This window comes from Trachemys scripta, chromosome 6 (genome assembly GCF_013100865.1).
Source record: "Trachemys scripta elegans isolate TJP31775 chromosome 6, CAS_Tse_1.0, whole genome shotgun sequence".
NCBI classification, from domain to species: Eukaryota; Metazoa; Chordata; order Testudines; family Emydidae; genus Trachemys; species Trachemys scripta.
In genome coordinates, this window is record NC_048303.1 from 37,326,232 (window position 1) to 37,347,145 (window position 20,914).

General features: G+C 43.0%; 1 protein-coding gene and 1 long non-coding RNA gene across 7 annotated transcripts in view; one reads left to right on the forward strand and one right to left on the reverse strand.

Moving 5' to 3' along the window:
• The window catches only part of LOC117879150, a 33,953-nt gene extending 29,459 nt beyond the window's left edge, over window positions 1-4,494 (reverse strand). The window contains exon 1 of the long non-coding RNA XR_004646189.1: window positions 4,320-4,494. This is a non-coding gene — a long non-coding RNA (uncharacterized LOC117879150). The remainder of the gene's footprint in view (window positions 1-4,319) is intronic.
• The window catches only part of RNF180 (ring finger protein 180), a 144,445-nt gene that overhangs the window by 22,522 nt on the left and 101,009 nt on the right, over window positions 1-20,914 (forward strand). For 4 of the 6 annotated variants that reach the window (XR_004646188.1, XM_034774132.1, XM_034774134.1 and 1 more), the window contains exons 1-3: window positions 3,633-3,914; window positions 9,272-9,410; window positions 15,515-15,610. Coding sequence is in view for 5 of the 6 variants with exons in the window: in XM_034774132.1 (XP_034630023.1) it covers window positions 9,309-9,410; window positions 15,515-15,610 (198 nt within the window). In the remaining variant the exon portion in view is untranslated. Of the gene's footprint in view, window positions 1-3,632; window positions 3,915-9,271; window positions 9,411-14,292; window positions 14,445-15,514; window positions 15,611-20,914 lie in introns of those variants that run through there. The other 2 variants (XM_034774135.1, XM_034774133.1) reach the window with 2 other exon arrangements.

Genomic DNA, 20,914 nt, shown 5'->3' on the forward strand with positions numbered 1-20,914 from the left:
TACAGCCACAATCTCGAAAGGAGGGCAATGCAGTGATGGAAACCACCTGTTCTTCCTGGGGATGAAGCCTATCTGGAGTGCAAGAAGCAAGACTGGCAGAAGGAGTTGAAAACTGGGTATTCTTTAAAAATCGGAACTTTCCAGCCTCGGGTCCTACTCTGACTACTGTTCCTTGCATCAGGGAAAAATGATAGATCACTGTATATTAAAATATTTACCAACAGACCACTCTGTCCTAAAATGGGAAACAGATGACTTCATCTTTAAAAGAGGATTTTTTTACATAAACACTTGTGTGGGAGGTGGCTTTACCTTATAGCACTATAAAAAGATGCCATGTTTGATCAGTAACAAGTTTTTAAAGATGAAAAAATAGAAGTAGCATGCAAAATATCTGTACAGACACTGAATGTATAGTCCAGTATGAATGCAAACTCAGGGAGATTAAAATCATTGAGACAGGGATGGAGTAAGGACTATTATAAACTCAGGTTCATGATTTAGTATTAAAGGTGTAAATATTTTTTGAACAACAGATGATAACAGTAAGTTTAGGTGCAAGATAAAGGCAAATTTGGTATACATTGAGTTTATGTAGACTGAGGAAAGAAATACAGGCAGCAGGAATATACTACTGATCACTTTGCCAGGATGGTGACAGTGACTGTGAAATGCCCAGGGAGCTTAGAGAGGCTACAAAAATAGAAAATTCAATAATAATGGGGGATCTCAACTATCTCATACTGAATGGGAACATGACACCTGAGGATGAAAGGCAGAGATAAAATTTCTAGACACCGTTATTGACTGATTTTTGGAGCAGCTAGTCCAGGAACCCACAAGGGGAGAGGCAATTCTTGATTTAGTCCTAAGTGGTCCACAGGATCTGGTCCAAGAGGCGAATGTAGCAGAAGTGCTTGGTAATAGAAATCATAATGAAATTAAATGTAACATCCTTGTAGGGGAGAAAATGCCAAAGAAACCTACCACAGTAGCATTTAATTTCAAAAGGGGGAACTACACAGAAATGAGGATGCTAGTTAAACAGAAATTAAAAAGGAAGAGTCACAAGAATGAAATGCCTGTAAACTGCATGGAAACTTTTTTAAAACACCATAATAGAGGTTCAAACTATATGTATGCCCCAAATTAAAAAAACAGTGAGAGGACCAAAAAATGCCTCCATGGTTAAACAACAGAGTAAAAGAGGCGGTAAGAAACAAAATGACATATTTTAAAAACTGGAAGTAGGGGCAGTGTGTGGAGCCTCCCCTTTGGGGAGACTAGCCCACAGCTCTGCCCCTACTGCCCCGCCCCCTCCCTTGTCCGGAGGTGTCCTGAGCCAGCTGCACTGCGCCTTCCCAGACCCTAAGCTGCCACGGGGAAAAGCATCTCGGACTCTCCTCGGAAGAAACTTTTGCTATGCCCCAGGCAGGTTCCAGGGCAGCTGAGGAGGCAGTATTTGCTACGCAGCTTCCTGGGTTCATCCATAATCTCTCTGGAGTCCAGGGAGATGACTTATGAGACCAGGAAACTGAATAGCACATACCGCCTCCTCAGCCAAAACCTGCATGGGGCATAATAAAACAAAATCTTCCCCTGCCAAACCCCACAACCAGGAGTCCAGTGGACGCGGCAGTGCTGGGGAGGCAGAGTCTCCCCTGGCCTATTATACCCACCGCCCATGATTGGAAGTCAAATCCTACTGAGGAAAATAGAAAGGAGCATAAACTCTGGCAAGTCAAGTGTAAAAGGGCAGACAGAAATGATTAGGGATATGGAACAGTTTCCATACAAGGAGAAATTAAAAAGACTGGGACTGTTTAGTTTAGAAAAGAGACGACTCAACTAAGGATGGCATAGATGTCTATAAAATCATGAATGATGTGGAAAAAGTGAATAATGAAATGTTATTTATCCCTTAACATGGAAACCAAGGATCACCCAATGAAATTATTAGGCAGCAGGTTTAAAATGAACATAAGGAAGTACTTCTTTACATAACGCACAGTCAACCTGTGGAACTTATTGCCAAGGCAGCTTGTGAAGGCCAAAAGTATAACTGGGTTCAAAAGAATTAGATAAGTTCATGAGGATAGGGCCATCAATGGCTACTAGCCAAGATGGTCAGGGATGTAACCCCATTGTCTGGGTGTCCCTAAACTCTGACTGTCAGAAAGCAGGATTCGATGACAGGGGATGGATCACTTGCTAATTGTCCTGTTCTGTTCATTCCTTCTGAAGCATCTGGCATTGGACACTGTGAGAAGACAGGATACTGGGCTAGCTGAACCATTGATCTGACTAGTAGAGCCATTCTTATGTTATATTCTAAATGGATGTGAGACTTGGACAAGCTCAATGAGGAAGATTTGTTTAAAAAGCCTGATGGGAAAGTTTAAATGTCCCATTGAAACAGCAGTATTTTTGCTGTAAGTTTATTGTGAATTATTGAGATATTTGGTGTTGTACTTAAAACCCCAGCTCCTGTAATCCTTTTGATTACATGAAATTCCGCTTTCATTAAAAAAGTATCTAGCTCTTGTGGTTTTAGAGAAAAGCTTGGAAATGTGACTGGGGCACCCTGATGGCTCAAAAACCTGAAGGTAAATAAAATGAACCTAAAAGTTATTACTATTACAAATCTAATATGTTTTAAGCCAATCATGATTTTTTTGGAGTTTGCCTCATGATACCTGAACATGAGGGACTGGCAACACAGCTCAGAGCCAGTTTCTAATAGGGGATGCTCATATGGGGTGATTCCTACAAAAAACTTGACTGACAGACTGCTGTTGTGCTGTGATTCCTGCCCGTCACTGATAAGTGTCTCGTTGTTTTCTTGTACACTCGTCTGCGTCTAGCCATCTGTTGTCTCCTGTGGTATAGTTTGTAAGATGTGTAAGGACTCTGTGTTTGTACAGCGCCTAGCCCAATGTGGTCTGGTCCCTGACAGGGGCTCCGGGATACCAACACTAGAGTGTCTTCATCTGCTCCTTCATCCGAACGGCCATTAAACTTGCAGCTGACCCCTGGGAAAGGGTCTAGACCAGGGGTTGACAACTTTTCAGAAGTGGTGTGCCAAGTTTTCATTTATTCACTCTAATTGAAGGTTTCGCGTGCCAGTAATACATTTTAACATTTTTAGAAGGTCTCATTCTATAAGTCTATAATATACACCTCTACCCCGATATAACGCGACCCGATATAACATGAATTCGGATATAATGCAGTAAAGCCGTGCTCCAGGGGGGCGAGGCTGCGCGCTCTGGCAGATCAAAGCAAGTTCGATATAATGCAGTTTCACCTATAATGCGGTAAGATTTTTTGGCTCCCGCGGACAGCGTTATATCGGAGTAGAGGTGTATAACTAAACTATCGTTGTATGTCAAGAAAATACGTCTTTAAAATGTTTAAGAAGCGTCATTTAAAATTAAATTAAAATGCAGAGCCCCCGGGGCCGTTGGCCAGGACCTGGGCAGTGTGAGTGCCACTGAAAATCAGCTCGCGTGCCACCTTTGCCTACCCCTGGTCTAGATCCCTTCCCTAACACCCATCCCCAGTCGGGCCGGGCTGAGTGAAGAGGCACCGTGCGCTGCCCTGTTGTCTCTCCCTCACCCCAGGAGGCGGAAGCGGCGGCGCGGGGAGGGGGATCAGCAGTTCCAGTCGCTAACTGTGTCCCACACTGGAGCCCGCACCCCGTCTCCCAGCTCCCGCAGTCCCCGGTGCAGCAGCTGCTTCCCACCGCCCCAGCCTGCCCCACAGCCCGGCACGGAGCGCTTTTCGCTGCTGTTTGTCTCCCGTCTCTTCCCGTCGGCAGCAGTTGCACCCAACCCGGAGTCTCCGCCAGTACCCGGCCCCGCGGCTGCTCGAGCGGCCGGCGCCGCGGCCTGACTGACGGACACCCCCGTCCGGTAAGCGGGGGGCGCTGCTAGCTCCGCCTGGCCTGTGCCCCTAAGCCGGGGCGGCCGCGCCAGGCGCCAGCCCGGGACACAGCCATCCCCAGCCCTGCGGGGCAGGCCCGGCCTCCGAGTGGGGCTGGGCGGCCCCTCCCGGGGGGTGCGTGGGGTCCGTGACTGGCTGCGGCGCTCCCTGGCCAGCGACGGGCCGGGGCGGGTTTGGCTGCGGGGTCGCTGTCAAACCGGCCGCGTTTCCCGAGGCCGCTGCTGGGTCCCCGCCCCAGGCGCCTCCCCTGGGGAGACGAGCCGCAGGTTGCTTGTGTGCTTGGGGAGGGGAAAACCCGCCTGTGGCTCTCTCCACTTACCCCCCACCCTGACCCACTGTCCTGATTTTTCACATTTGCTGTCTGGTCACCCTACCAGGGGGCTGTGCCTCCAGGGAGCTGGTTGGAGTTCGTGATCTCTCCGCTTTGTGCAGTGAAGAAATAGCTCAGCTGTCAGTGGGTCCCCGAGGCCAGCGTGAGTTACCCCTTGATCCCTCGCCTGCACTGCTGATATCAGCAGGCTTGACAAGCTCTATGGACGTCGGGTTCCTTCTGACAAAATGCAATTCAAATGGTTTGTGCCTTCCTGCTGTCAAGATGAAGGGTGGTAAAGACCAGTGAGTTGGGGCTTGTCTAGCGCTACAGCTGCACCACTGTAGTGCTTAAGGGCATGTCTACATTTGCCATTTAAAGTGGAAAAAATCCTTCTTTTGCGCAAAAACCATGGGAGCATCTACACTTGCCAATGACTTTTTGCGATGAAACTCAGAAAACCACCTCCATGAGAGGCATACAGCTCTTACTGGTGATACTTTTGCGGTAGTGTGCAAGTGAAGACATGTTCTTCCAGTTTACAGAACTTTTAGCCTCTGGAGGATATCCCATAGTGTCTAAGTGACCACTCTGGCCAGCAGCTCTGCTGCCAGGTAAACAGACATCCACCTCCCCCTATAAAGCCCCCGGAGCTTTGAAAGTCTCCTTCTTGTTTTCTTGGCAAGTGCTCACTTATCATCTGGCCAGGTGACGATGCCTGCTCCAGGGAGCAATGGATCTCCTGCTTGGAGCAATGCTGAGCTACTGGAGCTGATCAGTGTTTGGGGAGAGGAGGCTGTGAGTTTCTCCAGTCCACCTAGGGTGACCAGACAGCAAGTGTGAAAAATCAGGACAGCGGGGGGGGGGGGGGGGTAATAGGAGCCTATATAGGAAAAAGACCCAAAAATCGGGACTGGCCCTATAAAATTGGGACATCTGGTCACCCTAATTCCACCTATGTAACAGCATTATAATATTTTCAGAGATGTCTTCACTGAGCTGTCCACAATGCTTACATCTCGTTTCTGAGAACTTAAACTAATTCAGAATGCACTCTGGTGTATATTAGTTGTTAAAGTTATGCTTTCCAATTTGAATTATTTTGCATTTGTTTATGCTGAATTTTATCTTGCGTTGTATTGCCCAGTTACCTAGTCTTCTCTGGTCCTTTTGAAGGTCCTCATGGTCATTACAAGTCTTGACTAATCTAAAGAATGTTATTGGCAAATGTTTTCTCTTCACTATTCACTCCACCTTCTAGGTTGTTAGTTACCTATGTTGAACAATTGTGCTTCAGTGATTCTTGGGGTACCTCACTACTAACCTCTCTGCATATAGGGGTGGCTTGAACTTCAGGTTCCACTCATATTCTGGCTATGATTAGCCTTTTAAGTTCACAGTGCTCTTCAGCTAAAGGTTTCTGAACATATGAGACAGTGATTTAAATGTGAAGTTCTCCATTCTATTATTAATTTAAGTCAGCTATTATAGTACAGCACTGGACAATTAAAATTGCTATGGTACTACTGTTGAAGTACTTAACAAAGAAGCAGTCCCCCTAAACACTACTCATTTTAGTATAGACTTTGCAAAATAACAAAGTAATCTATTGTCACTCTATGCATCCGAAGAAGTGAGGTTTTTACTCACGAAAGCTTATGCCCAAATAAATCTGTTAGTCTTTAAGGTGCCACCAGACTCCTTGTTGTTATTGTTAAGACTGTACTGTTTTCCCCCTTATCATCCACTTCAGTAAGAATTCGTATTCTGCTTCTGCAAAATACAAACCCCACAGACACATTTGTGCCAAGTCTAGCACTAAAGAAGCAGAGTTCATTATGGGAGATTATATGCAAGCATTTATTTTAAAAAAATCCTTTTGTTACACAGATCTTTATTTGCAACAAATTGGGCTATAGGTTGTCTGTTTCCTCCATAGTGAGAACTGAAGAAAAGCACAGGTGTGCAGAACTTTAATAGACCTTCAGGAATTTTCTCATTAAAAACAACTGCTAGGGTAGAATAATACTGCAAACTGCTGTAATTTGTTCCTCCAAGTTATTTATTTCCATTTTTTAAACTATGGTTTGACATAGCTGTACACTAAAGGCATGTTCTGACAGAAAAGGTAGAAAGAAATGAGACAGTTACTGTAAAATTCTTATTATGAATGCATAAAATTAACTAAACTGTCTTTGCATATGGACATGGGGCAGATAAGAAAAATCTGTTTTGAAAATGCTCATATTGTGAAGCAACAAAAAGCAAGTGATCATCTATTTAGCAAAATAAATGATTGAGTGCGTGCCAGATGTTATAATAAGATGGATTCTTTTAATGGTATGAAAAATGAAATGCAGCATAATGTAATATATAGATAAACAGGCCTTGTTTGAATACAGGTAAATGTCAAGGACGAGAGCTTTATTTGGAAACTCCTGAAATACAAATTTGAGCTAGTCAAAGAAACTCAAAACTGTATACAAAGAAACACCCCTAGCAGACCTTATAGATTGGTTGTACTCTTGAGATCCTCATTGGTGCATTGTTGGACTAAATACATAATTATTAATGTATATTATAAGATAGACAAGAAAGACCTACCATCAGTCAAATAGATCAAAGCTAATTTTGTATATTTATAAATGCATAATTTGAAATTACATTTTCACAGTGCATTTAAGGTGTGTTCAAAATTATATTTGCAGCAGCATTCCCTGCGTGGTCGTATTCATTACATTTCAAAACCTGAATTTGAATTGAATACTTTCTTGAGAGAGACATTTAACATTTGCATACCCTTTGACTGCTGCTTTCAAATATGTCATATGCTGATGGGCTATTAAAATAACTGTGTTGACAGTAACTGTGTAGGCAAAACTCAAGATACAGGGATGTCCTGTGTGGTTCAAAGCATTTGCATTTTATTAAATTTTTGCCATGTGCAAGACAAGGTCTTGAATGTGAATATTCTGTTTTTACTTAAATGCACCTACCATGATCTTTCGTTCAACTAATATTGATCTGAAGCTCCTACTTATTACTAATAACTATTCTATTAGTTTGTCTAGAAATAAAAGAATACTGGAGTTTTAACATAAGTTCATACTTTACCTGCGGATTGAAAGCTGCAGAAAAACATGAAATGCACTGAAGCGATCTGTCTTATTTCAGTGTCTGAGCATGGGTTGTTTTTTTTAATAGTCTGGTTGTATGTTATAATCATAGTTACCATTTAAGTAAACAGAATATTGTTACAACTAAAGCTTTGGTAGGAGAGCAGAAGCCTAGTTTATTGTGGAGGAAAAAGCAGAATGAAGAGCAAGTACTTTCTGCTGAAACAAGTACTCAGTTTTTGACATAAATATTTGCATCATTTCATCGCTTTTCCTTTAATCAGATGATCTTTCTTCCGAACCCGAGCAGATAGATGACATGCATCCTAGGCTATTGCTTGTTAGAGAGAAATGCAAAGGAAGGCAATAGGCTGTACAAACAATTTGTTAGATATCTCTCAGTGTATTATTAATGAAAAGTCAATAGAAATAAGTGTGAAATTTTTGACTCAGTTGCAAATTGATATTGCAGGCACACACAGAATCCTTTCTGTGATCTTTTGCCACTAATTTCAAATGCTGATTTTAATTTCAATGTAATCTTTCAAGGCTTAGAATAGGGATGGCCAGAGTACCATGATCCAGGAGACCTTTAAACATAAATCTTTGGTTTAATTTTCAAGTAGCTGGGCCAAGGAAATCAGAAAAAGCAGGGGACTGGAACAGGAGATGGATTTCTGGGAGGGAAGGGGCAAGGGAGAGTTTTATGAGGTCCCTGACAGAAAGTTTGAAAGAGAAATTGGGATGGGGAAGAGTCTTCAGGGAAGACCAAAGAAAATTATGGAATACAGTGATGAGCAAAGACAGAATATCAAATGTCATCTCTTTCTGGTTGGTGGTGTCTTAATTTAAGTCTCTGTCTTGCAAGTGGGTTGACCCTTGGGCCAGAGTGATGTCCCTGTTGACTGTAATGGTAGGGGTCCTCTCACACAGAGTAACTTGCCAGATCAGAGTTTTAGATAGCAAACTCAATGGGGAAGGGACCTTGTCTTTTTGGTATTCTAAAGAACTATGCAGATATATGGTGCTATATAACTGTTTACTCCTGGGGGAAATCTTTGCTACTGTGCAATGCAGAATCTTGCAGAAATTAACATTGTGCAAGCTGAATTTCCTTTCCCTCACAGAAATGGGCTGCAGTGCTGTGGGCTGCCACTAGGGGCCGCTGGACCCAGCAGAGCCCAGCTCGCATATAGAAGACACTGCTGGGGGGAGGAGAAAGGAGCTAAAAGGTTCCCGACAGCTGCAGTTCCCCGCATGCCCTGAGGGAAGGAGACAGCGGCATGCAGGAAACTCCACACAAGCCTGGGACTGAGCATCAAGCTATTTCTCCCTCTGGATCCCTGGGCTCTGAGGGGTAGAGGGATAGGTGTCTGGGCTGGGGGACCCAATGGCTGGGGTTTGGGTGTATTGGCTGTGGGGGTCCCATGGCTGGGTTCTGGGAGGGAGGGGTTGTGGGTGTCTGGCCCTCCGTCTGAGCTCTAGGGGAGGGAGGAGACAAGGATACAGGAACTGGGCTGTCGTAGGGGTTTCTTTAACTCGTCTCCTGGTGGAATTTTTATGAGTGTCTGTATTGTTACAGACATACTTGCTGACAGGTATTTTGAAATAAATTTTCAAAATAATTGAAACTGGCATGATTATGTAGTAATATTTTGACAAATAAAATTTGCAGAATTTTAAAATATTGTGCGCAGAATTTTTAATTGTTTGGTGCAGAATTCCCCTAAGAGTAATTAGCTGGATGAAAAGTACTATATAAAATCAAAGTTGTAATAGTATATGTTGCTAGTGTGAGTAGGGACTGTTCATGTGACTCAGAATCGCAGGCTGACACCCTCTGTAATTTGAACAGATTATAGGTGCTTAAATGAATTATACCTTTTTATTGTCTTTGTAGCTCTAATAGATAAACAGTTGAAGAACCAGACGTTAAAATGAATAGCCTAGAAGTTGACATGCTTCGTTGCTGGAAGTGTAGAAAATACATAGCAAATTCTGATTGCCTCATAAAATGTAATGGAAAACAACTATTTGAAGTAAGTATAGCTTCTTTATTTTCCCATTGCCATTGATTTTAGTACCTATATATAATAAGATTCCAGGAATGTCGCTGTGTGTCACTCTGCAGCCAAAATGTCTGTACAGTCAGTGTGAAGCAATGAAAACAGCAACAAGCATGGTTCAGGGCTCTTTCTGTTCGGAATATCACCAGGTTGAATCATCACTGGGTTTTGTTGTCTGTTACCATCCAGATTTTATGTTCTTAGCCATTTTAATTTAACAAATTACTCCTGTGTGGTGTACAGCTACAGTAAGGCATGTATCTATGCCATGCCAAGAGTCTTAGACCAATGCGATGTCAGAGGTAGCATAATCACCACCCTTATTCTACAGCTAATTTGCATACATCCGTTTCATTGGTAATATGAGGGAGACTGCACAGGTGGTAGATTACTTGACCCAACTCCCACCTGCATAAATCAACACAAATCTCCCAGCACAACCCCCATTCCCCCAGACACAGGAACACAACCCAAACACAACATCACGGTCAGCACACACAGTAACCCCAAATACATATAGTCCTTCACCACAGCACACACCCCTCATTTGCAACCTACACAAATCCACACAATTATCTGTCAACCTGCGCTGGGAGGCTCGCTCCTGCAGGCAGTGTAGACATAACTTTTGTGGCTCTGGGCCCTAAGCCCAGCCCATTTCCTCCACATTTCACTCCTGGCTAGCTTAGGCAGCTCTCCATTCAGAGCTTTTTTCTGGCTTCTGAGAATCCCTTTCTTAGCCTCCTAACTCTCCCCATACAATGCATGGGAAGTCTGGGCACCTAACTTGGGACTGTGAATTGTATTGGGCAGCAGGGAACTAGGAGTTAGGTGCTGCAGTGCATAAGTCCCCTTTGTGAATCTAGACCTTAGTTATTACCTTTATGTTCTGCAGCATGATGAGGGTTGATATGCCTTATACATTTGTATGCTAGCTTGTGTAAATGTAGATATTTTTATTATTCATGTAAAAGTCCAAACCTTTTTTTGAATTCCAATAAACTTGTTGCCTTAATATCTTGTATCAGTGAGTTCTGTGGGTTTCATACTGACATGCATTTTTAGTAAAGTTAATTTTATATATGCCAGATATTTCTACGTGTCAGATTGACTGCTGCTGTTTACTTAAAAAGGTGGGGCATAGGAAATGTGATAAAAAATATCATAACTCACCAGAGCTGACGCCTCTTACAACAGAATGGCCTACACATTTAAAATACTATTTTTTTTAATTCACAACATCTTAATTAAAAATAATCATACAGAAAACAATGGATGAGCACCTCCTGCTGCTTTGCAACAGCAGTTAATTATCAAGCTGTCTTTCCCAAGATATTCACCACCCCGCTGACATCTTTTATGATGTTGGATCAAAGAGAAAAGTAAACAGAATACACTATATTGATTTTCTGATGCACCAGAAACACTCCAAATCGCCATGCTTGCCAGTGGAGAAGGATGTAATGACTAGGGATTGAAATTAATTTTCATTCTTTTAAGAGAATAATATAAACAATATAGCATTAAATATTGCTTTACAGCCAGTCAGTGATCAGAGATTTTATACAGTTACAAACTCACAAAGGCATATTGGTTTCCATAACTACACAATTTAAAACCCTAGAGTCTCATAGGCTATTGTTCTCAGAACTCATCATTCATATGTCCATAAAAATATGGCTGTCTCAATGTATTGATTTTTTCACAACATTATTTATATCTCAGTTGTTAGGCCCAAGTTCTGGCCTGAGGCATATCTGTAAAATGGAGCCCAAACACGTCTGCAGCCACAGAATCAAATATGAATGCTGAGAAGGGGTAGGGTTGCTAGGTATCCGTTTTTTGACAGGAACACTCAGTCGAAAAGGGACACTGGCGGCTCCGGTCAGCACCACTGACTGGGCCATTAAAAGTCCTGTCGGTGGCACAGCAGGGCCAAGAACTTACCAGCTATCCCTGTGGTAGTGGGAAGGCTGAGAGCCTGATTTTTCATTTATGATAATGCCATTTACACCCTTCTAATCATGTGAGGGGGCCCTAATGTGTGTGTGAATATAATGTACTCCCTCTTTAAGGCCGCTTGACATGGCCAGAGCTGTGTAAAGTGGCCTTAGTGTAAATGAAATTCACCCTGACCGTGTTGTTACAGATGTTCAGGATCTGGGGAGGGAGAGGGTGTTTGTTAATGTTTTCTGTTTGTTGGCTTTCAAACAAAAGGGGATCTCTCTGATTTAGGATTAGATTAAAATGGATTGTTGGAAGGACTTTAATATAGAAACTTGTCAGAGTAGGATACAAGATTTTTTCAAAAGAAATAGTTTAAAACTACTGTTGCACTAAAGGGATTATTAAGTACAAAACAGCAGTTAGAATCCTTTTTTTTTTTTTTTGCTGTAGGATTTTTAATAGCTTTTGAAGCATGCTTAGTTATTATGTTAGAAATGTAGTATGTGAATAAACCCATTCACTGTTTCACAAGAAGAATAGATAAGAATATATTATTTCTTCAACAAATCCATGTAACTCTCATTGAGGAGAATGGGAGTTATAGTAAGTGATTACATTAAGAATTTATTCTATCCTATACTTTATCATCGGGACTACACTTCAATTTATGATAAAACGATATCTTCCAAGTTTTCCCAATTCGAAAATCTCTTTCACAGTACATTAACTACTGCATCTCAGAATGCCACTTTTGTTATTTCTCATGTTCTGAAGACATTTTTTGTGTTGCCTTTGTATATTCTGTGTTCTTTAATTCTTTAGTTAATTATTTTTAAAGTCCTTTCTAATGATTTGGTGAGGATCTATGATCCCTAAAGAGTGTAAAGCAGGGATCGGCAATTGTTTGAATTTGTTCTGAAATGCTATAGCACCAGCATTCTGTCATTTATCTCTACAATATAAATCTTTGCAGTAATTTAGGAGATTATGAAAGCTATTTGGTTCCTAATATTTTAATAATAAAGGAATAAAATAAATGAAATATGAATATTTTCTATTCTTGTCATCTTAGAAAGCAAAATAAAATGCTAACAGAGAGAAAATGTACTACAGTTATGTACAGCAGATGTACTTTTTATTTTCTCTGTATAAAAATTCCACCAGAAAAGTTACTCTGCAGACTGCACAGTTGATAAAACAACTCATCTAAAAAGAAAGCATTATTGTTATTTTTAAAAATCAACAATTAAACTGCTATTTTAAAAAAAATGTATTTGCTATAGATTTCTTTTATCCATTGACATCTTTCTGGCGCAAACAAAAACTTGACACAACCAAAAGGCAAATGACTATCTAGTAGTGTATCCTATTACTGGTGTTAAAAAGGAATGTGTGTATATAAATTGTAATTAGTTAACATTAATTGGTCAGTTAAACAACGTAAATAATTTTTCAAGAGTTACTGAAATTACATAGTAATCTTCTCTGGATGGTGCGCTAAAATCTCCCCCCAAAATAATCAGAACTGTTTTGAGTGAATTTGTATGTTAGAGACATAATGCACATAACTTGTTCAAATATGCCATAATACATTCCTGTATGAACCTTTTTGCTGTGCACATTTTTGATAGTCATTTAGGAATAATCTTTCTTTATACCGATCTTTTCTCAGAACAGTTAGGGCCAAATTCTGCTTTCAGTAGTGTAAATTCAGAAGTACTCCTTTGAGGGCAGTGGAGTTATTCTGGATATGCACAGTTGTAACTGAAATTGGAAGGCTCGATTATCACCAACATGAAGACCAGAAAATTTAATAAAAAAACCCTCAATCTTGTTAGACTTCAGTCTGGTCAGCATCCCATCTCTGAGGCCTTACCTGTCTGAGGTAGACATAGCTCCTGTTTACAGTTAGGGTACGTCTACACTACCCACCGGATCGGCGGGTAGCGATCGATCTATCAGGGCTCGATTTATCACGTGTAGTGTAGATGCGATAAATCGATCCCCGATTGCTCTCCCATCGACTGCTGAACTCAAGTTCGGCGAGAGGCAAAAGCAAAGTCGACGGGGGAGCTGCGGCAATCGACCCCGCGCCGTGAGGACGCGAGGTAAGTCGAACTAAGATACGTCGACTTCAGCTATGCTATTCTCATAGCTGAAGTTGCGTATCTTAGGTCGATCTTCCCCCTAGGGTAGACCAGGCCTTAGTGTGCTATAGAAAGTTTGTTTGGAGCAAGGGAATCCAAACTTTCCCACCATATAACGATCTTATTTTTGGAATATCTTTCCTTCTGGTGTATGTTTTAAGAGATGTGTTCTTTCTTTATCAAAAACATCAACATTTATTGAATGTATTCCTTCACTCAAAAATCTACTGTCTGTCTACTGTTAAGTACATTAACCTTGTTTGCAGTTCTTACTTCCTGTTGCATGTTTTTCTTACATTGCTGCCTTGTTTTATAGAGACATCCTTGGAGCTTTTTAGTTTCCAAAGACTAGGGTTATATATCTTCAGAAAAGAGAGACTTAATTGTCTATTGCTATCCTTTAAGTTACTGCACGTTATAAGAGATTACCTCTCTCCCGCCTCTACTGAGTTTGAGGTTTTGAAATATTTTGTTACTTTATCATTCAGGTATTTTTAATATTGTGGGAGTAGATTCACCTCTTTCTGGGAAATGAACTTGTGGTCAGAGCACTGGGGAGCATCAGTATTCCATTGGTGCATGCTGGATGCTTTAGAAATTAGTGCTTAGGGAACTCCATTTTCATCATTCATAGGAATATGGAATTGAAACTAGTGCTCTGCTGTGACATGTCAACAGAGGATAACAATTAAAGGTAAATAATTTTTCTGGGACATTGAAAAGCGAGTATTGCGCTGAAATGATAAGTTCATTATCTACAGGTTGTCAGCCAAACTGTTCTTTAAGTACCCAGGCTGAGAGAAAGCATTCACTTCAAACTCATGGTGGAAGACATAATGGCAGCTGAATAATAAATAAAGAAGACTTGGAGAGGTGGAAACTTTAGGAACAAATCTTAGGACCAGATACCAAGGTGATGAACATGATATAAACATTTAGATAGAAATCCTGACTCTTGTGCAAAACTGGAGTAAATTGACTTTGTGCAGGTCTTCTCAATGGACCTCAGGAAGAAGACTGAATCTAGTCTTTCCCAGACAGCAGTGCATTAGCAAAGCAATTTTTGTAGTTTCCGGAGCTCCTCCACTAATGGACAGAGGATCTATGTGTAAGGAATCCATTTGCCATGTCTGTGATACCTCCTCTCTTCCCCTAGTTCCAGCACAATAGAACTCTACGTGTCCTGCTGAGTTTCATACCTTACACATGCTGCAGTGACTTAGTTCTATGTCCAGTAACTTCAGAATGAAAGGATGGTGGATGGTTGTAATTACTTAAAGTGCAGTTAGTAAAATGTTAACAATTTTAAGGTTCAACTGCTGTCTAGAAATTTTCTTAGTTACAAATACTTGTTCATCGCAATTTTGTTTCTTCTTTTTGGTTGTTCACATTATTGCCATTGTAACACAGTAATATGCCTTGGTAATACACCTGTCTATACTACAATAACCAGCATTTTAGAAAAACAATTTTAAAACTATTTTTAAGATTATGCAGTGGCCTATTCTGGAACAGATGAAAGAAAGAAAGACAGAAAGAAAGAATTATAAATATATATGACAGATGTTGCCCTGGCAGAGAAACTATTTTTGAAATCAATGTACTAGTACACTTAGTTGTAGTGTAAACAAGGTCAAAACATTGTTCTGCCAGATCAAAAAAAGGCAAAACTAACTTTATATTTTCTCTATGGTACGAAGGAATACGTGTCAGAGAATCTGTCTACTGTCTGCAGAACCAGAAACACACTGTTACTTAAAGCAGTTACCCAATTACCGGTTTAGTGGGTGCCCCGGGATCTATGGATTTAGCAGTTAGTAACTAAATTAATCGGTCCATGAAGTGCTTTATTTTTTTAAATAGTTATCTCCCCTACCTAATTTTCTAATAATTTCCTTTGTATTTGATTCTAAAAGCTCTATTCTAAGAAACGAATACATACATGAATGTTGATTAACAATGTAATGTGACTTTATTTAACAGAAATCACATTATTCAGATGCTTCTCAGTATACTTGCAATGTATGGCACATGAACTTGGAAGCTCTTCCAGACTGGGTAAAATGTGCAATAGAAAAGGTAGGTTCCTGGATTTATAAACATAGCATTTGATATTTTATTTGGAGAATAACGAGGGGCAGCAGGCATTAGTCAGGGCATCATTTCTGATGTATCAGATGGATATACTTCTGGTATCTTGTATAAGGGGGCTGTTTCTTGAGTTAATAACATGCATTAAGGCAGTGGTTCTCAACCAGGGGTACGTGTATCCCTGGGGATACGCAGAGGTCTTCCAGGGTAATCATCTCATCTAGATATTTGCCTAGTTTTACAACAGGCTGCATAAAAAGCACTAGCAAAGTCAATACAAACTAAAATTTCATACAGACAATGACTTGTTTATCCTGCCCTATATACTATACACTGAAATGAAAGTATAATATTTATATTTCAATTGATTTATTTTATAATTAAATGATAAAAATGAGAAAGTAAGCAATTTTTCAGTAGTAATGTGCTGTGACACTTTTGTATTTTTATGTCTGATTTTGTAAGCAAGTAGTTTTTAAGTGAGGTGAAACTTGGTGGTATGCAAGACAAATCAGACTCCTAAAAGGGGTACAGTAGTCTGGAAAGGTTGAGAGCCATTGCATTAAGGTGGCATTGACATATAGTATTTGTTATTGTATTTATTTATTTGCATATATACTAATATATAGAAACAGGATCTTGTTCATTAAATTCATTAAAGTTTGTGAAGCATTCTGATACCATAGTGTTGCATAGCATAAGGAAGCCTATGAGGAAATTAATAATTCTGTCTTCAGAGCAGGGTTTGGATAGTGTTCAGTAAATAAGGCGTGAGGCCACACATTGAACAATGAGGAGGAAACAAAATATTAAATAGCTGCTCATTAGGTGAGTACCGTCCAGTCTGTGCACTGAATGAGACATGGGTCTTATGAAAAAAAGTAGTATGCGATCATGTAATTAAAGATTGTATCATAATATGTGTGCATAAGGGGAACAAATTAAGGTTGCACAGTCATTTCCTAATTTTGAGTGCTTGTAACCTTAATGATGATCTTTTAACAGTTTTTTTGTGTGTAATTTTCTAGGTTTTAAAAAAAAGTAGACTGAAAAAACAGTAATTCCATCATGTGGCATCACACTGAAATGCACAAGATTAATCAACAGGGTTGGAACCTTTAGTTCTTCGAGTGCTTGCTCATGTCAATTTCATTCTAGGTGTGTGCGTGCCCATGTGCACAGTTGTCAGAGACTTTTACCTTAGCGGTATCAGTAGGGTTGGCTGTGGCACCCCCTTGAGTGCTGCACTGCCAACCCTACTTCCTCTCAGTTCCTTCTTACCGCCTGTGATGGTTGGTTGGAGCTCCTTGTCTTGTAGACGCAAGAGCATTTGCGGTTCTTTACAGCCTTTGTTATCTTCTTTGTATATAGTTTGTAGGTACTTAGTTAGCCATTAAGTTAAGTGTTAGGTTAGTTGGTAGTTAGAGTCCCGGCTGGGACTTTGCCCTGGAGCAGGGCATACCCCACTCTCCCGGCTTCAAACCATGCTCGTCATGCAACTGGCTGATGCCTATCAGTGCCCCCCACGACAGCTGCTTGAAGTGTTCAGGGGAATCCCGTAGAAAGGACAAGTGTCGAATCCGTAAAAACTTTCGACCTATAACCCAAAAGGAGTGGAATATCCGCTTGAGGGCCCTCCTCCTGGAGGTTGCACTTCATCCTGCATCGGAGCACTCCCACTCGGACCCCACGCTGAGCACTTCGGCATCAGTGCGGAGCGCACCACTGGCAGGGGTTGCGCTGCTCCCCGTACTGTCAGTCCCCATACCACCGGTACTGGCGAGCTTCCTATCAGAGATTGCCGTGGCCCAGGTCACCTTCTCCCAGACAGTCTCCCAGACTTTGGTCCCTGCCTGGGCGGGGCCGCTCCTTGTCACAGCACTCGTCTCCTTCCCCCGGTACCATTAATTGGGCAGGCACCATTCCTGGCCCTCGCCTCACTGGTTGCAGACCATATTCAGTCAGCATACTCAGGCCTCGATGGCTCTGCCCTGGTTGCTGGAAGGGCAGTGGTCCAAGTCGGACTGGGAGTTCAACTCTTCACCAGAAAGAGGTGATTCACCACCGACTCCTGAGACCAGTGCGTCACCCTCAGCGACAACATAGCAGCAGGAACTGTGGCCCGCTCAATGGCCCTATTGGAACCCGTGGGGTGTGCCAGTAATGTCGGTCCCGTGTTTCCACCAGCCCTCCCAGGTGCTTCGGAGAGGGAGGAGGAACCTGCTCCTTCACAGGTGGTGCAGTCGTCATCGTCATACCCGGATGCAGAGGCGTAGCGAGCGCCCTCCGTACCCTCTGACCGGAGGGGGCCCCGCAAGGAAGGGGGCCCCTAAAAGTGGCAAAATAAATACCGCATTCCAGTTTCGGCGTTGTAAGGGGCCCCGTGCAAGGAAGGGGGCCTCTAAAAGTGGCAAAATAAATACCGCATTCCAGTTTCTGCATTGTAAGGGGCCCCGCCCGGACATATGTTCGGAGGTGGCCACCGTTCGGAGGGGGCCACGTTCTTTGTTGCTACGGCCCTGCCCGGATGAAGCAGTGGTGGGTCACTCCCAAACAGGTAGTCTCCCCGATGACTTCAAGTGGCACCGGGCCCTCCTTAAAAGGGTGGCTGCTAACTTGAACCTACAGATTGAGGAGGTCGCGGAGGAGTCCGACCACCTCTTTAACGTTATATCCTCCTCCACTCCGGCCCGGGTCGCGCTGCCCGTCCACCCAGGGGTCCTTAAAATTGCCAAATTGCTGTGTAAAACCCCCTCTTCCATTCTGCCGACTTCTAAGAAGATGAAAAAGAAGTATTACATCCCTGCAAAAGGGTTCGAATACCTCTACATGCACCCTCCAGCGGTGTCACTGGTTGTGTCTGCTGTGAATGAAAGGGACAGGCAGGGCTATGTTAGTGGCACACCAAAGAACAAAGATGCCAAGAGACTTGATTTATTTGTCAGAAAGATTTATTCAATGGCTAGCCTACAATTCAGGGTGTCTAACCACCAGGCCTTGTTAGGCAGATACAATTTTAAATTGTGGGACTCCTTTAACAAGTTCAGAGAGGCCCTCCCACAAGATTGAGCTCAGGAGTTCACCGCTTTGGTGGACAAGGGCACAGCAGTGGCGAGGGGAGCCCTCTAAATGGCCTGGGATGCTACTGGCTCAGCGGCCAGGGTGGTCGCCTCCATGGTGGCCATGAGGCGCAGGTCCTGGTTGCAGTCCTCCGGGTTGTCCCAAGAGATGCAGGCCACTATTCAGGACCTCCCATTTGAGGGGGCAGAGGTAGTCTCCGAGCTCACGTTCTCAAGGCTCCATGGCCTTAAAGACTCCCTGGCCTCCCTCTGCTCCTTGGGCCTTCACACTCCTCAACAGGCCAGGAAGCCATTCCGTCCTCTGTCTCCTCTGCCCCCATAGTGTAGGTCCTGGAGAACTCCCCGATTGGGTTTTTACAAGAAAAAGGACCGAGGCAAGGGGTCTAAGCGGTGACACCCATCATCTTCCCACCCGTCTGCTCAGCCTGACCCTCCCAGAAACCAGGGAGGCCAGAAGAAGTCATTTTGAGGGTGCGGTCAGGACTACACCCCAGTCACTTCACTGGATCCATCCTCCCTCTCTTTCCTCGACCGCCTCTGCCCCTTCCGATACATCTGGTCTCGGCTAACCTCGGACCATTGGGTTACACCCTGCAGTTCGTAGCCGACCCTCTGTCTCACCTCCCTCCCTGTCCCTCTGGAAGGTCGTGTTCTTGGTTACAATAACATCTGCCCACCGGGACTCTGAGATTAGGGCGTTCACCTTGGAACCGCCCTATATGGTCTTTTACAAAGACACAGTCCAGCTGAGGCCACACCTGGTTTTCCTGCCCAAGGTGGTCTCTCAGTTTCATACAAGCCAGAACATTTTCTTGCCTGTCTTTTTTCCAAAGCTGCATAAGTCAGAGGAGGAGGAGGAGGCGCGTAGGCTGCATTCCTTAGACGTCAGGAGGATGTTAGTCTTCTACATGGAAAGAACCAAGCCATTCTGCAAGTTGACGCAATTGTTCGCCGTGGTGGCCGACAGGATGAAAGGTCGCCCAGTGTCCACTCAAAGAATTTCTTCTTGGATCACCGCCAGCATTCGCTACTGCTACGATCAGGTGAAGGTGCCACCCCCGGCGATTGTAACCACCCACTTGACCAGGACACAGGCCTCTTCGGCAGCTTTTCTGGCTCTAGTGCCTATCCAGGACATCTGTAGGGTGGCTACCTGGTCATTCGTCCACACATTCATGTCCCATTACGCACTTACCCAGCAGGCCCGTGACGATGCTAGCTTCAGTAGGGCAGTACTACAAGCCACTAAGCTAGCCAACCTCCGAGAATACTGCTTGTGAGTCACTAGAATGGAATTGACATGAGCAAGCACTTGAAGAAAAAATGGTTACCTACCTTTTGTAATGGTTGTTCTTTGAGATGCGTTGCTCATGTCCATTCCATTACCTGCCCTCCTACTCCTCTGTTGGAGTTGCCGGCAAGAAGAAACTGAGAGGGTGTAGTGTCAGTGGCACCTAATATACCGACGCATGAGCGTCTTTCTTAAAAAAGAAGCAGAGACATAATAATGAAAAAATATTGTTGATAATTTCACTGAATAACTCCATTTTAAAATTCGCTGCGTAGAGAATGTGTTTTAGTACCTACAATGTTCAGCTTACTTTTACTGATGCCAGTTCTGCTATGGATTTTTCATTTTAGTGTATTTGCTTGTACCTTACATTGTTACTTAAAGTACAGAATAACTCTTTTGAATTTGTATAATAAGTGGAGCTTTATTCATTTTTTGTGGGAAATCTCTTCCCTCTGTGTTTGGTACACAAAAGGTGTATCAGCACTCAGAAAATTTAACTTGTGCTAAGTCACAATTAGTTTGTGGACTGATTTAATCATTTTAAAGAGTCTAATGCAGGGGTTAGCAACGTTAGGCATGTGGCTCGCCAGGGTAAGCACCCTGGTGGGCCGGGCCAGTTCATTTACCTGATGACGCGGCAGGTTTGGCCGATCGCGGCCCCCGCTGGCCGCGGTTCGCCGTCCCGGGCCAATGGGGGTGGCGAGAAGCAGCACGGGCGAGCGATGTGCTGGCCGCGGCTTCCCGCCGCCCCCATTGGCCCGGGACAGCAAACCGCAGCCAGTGGGGGCCACGATCGGCCGAACCTGCCGCGTGAATAGGTAAATGAACTGGCCCGGCCCGCCAGGGTGCTTACCTTGGCGAGCCACGTGCCAAACGTTGCCGACCCCTGGTCTAATGTTTTATTAGTGATTCAGTACC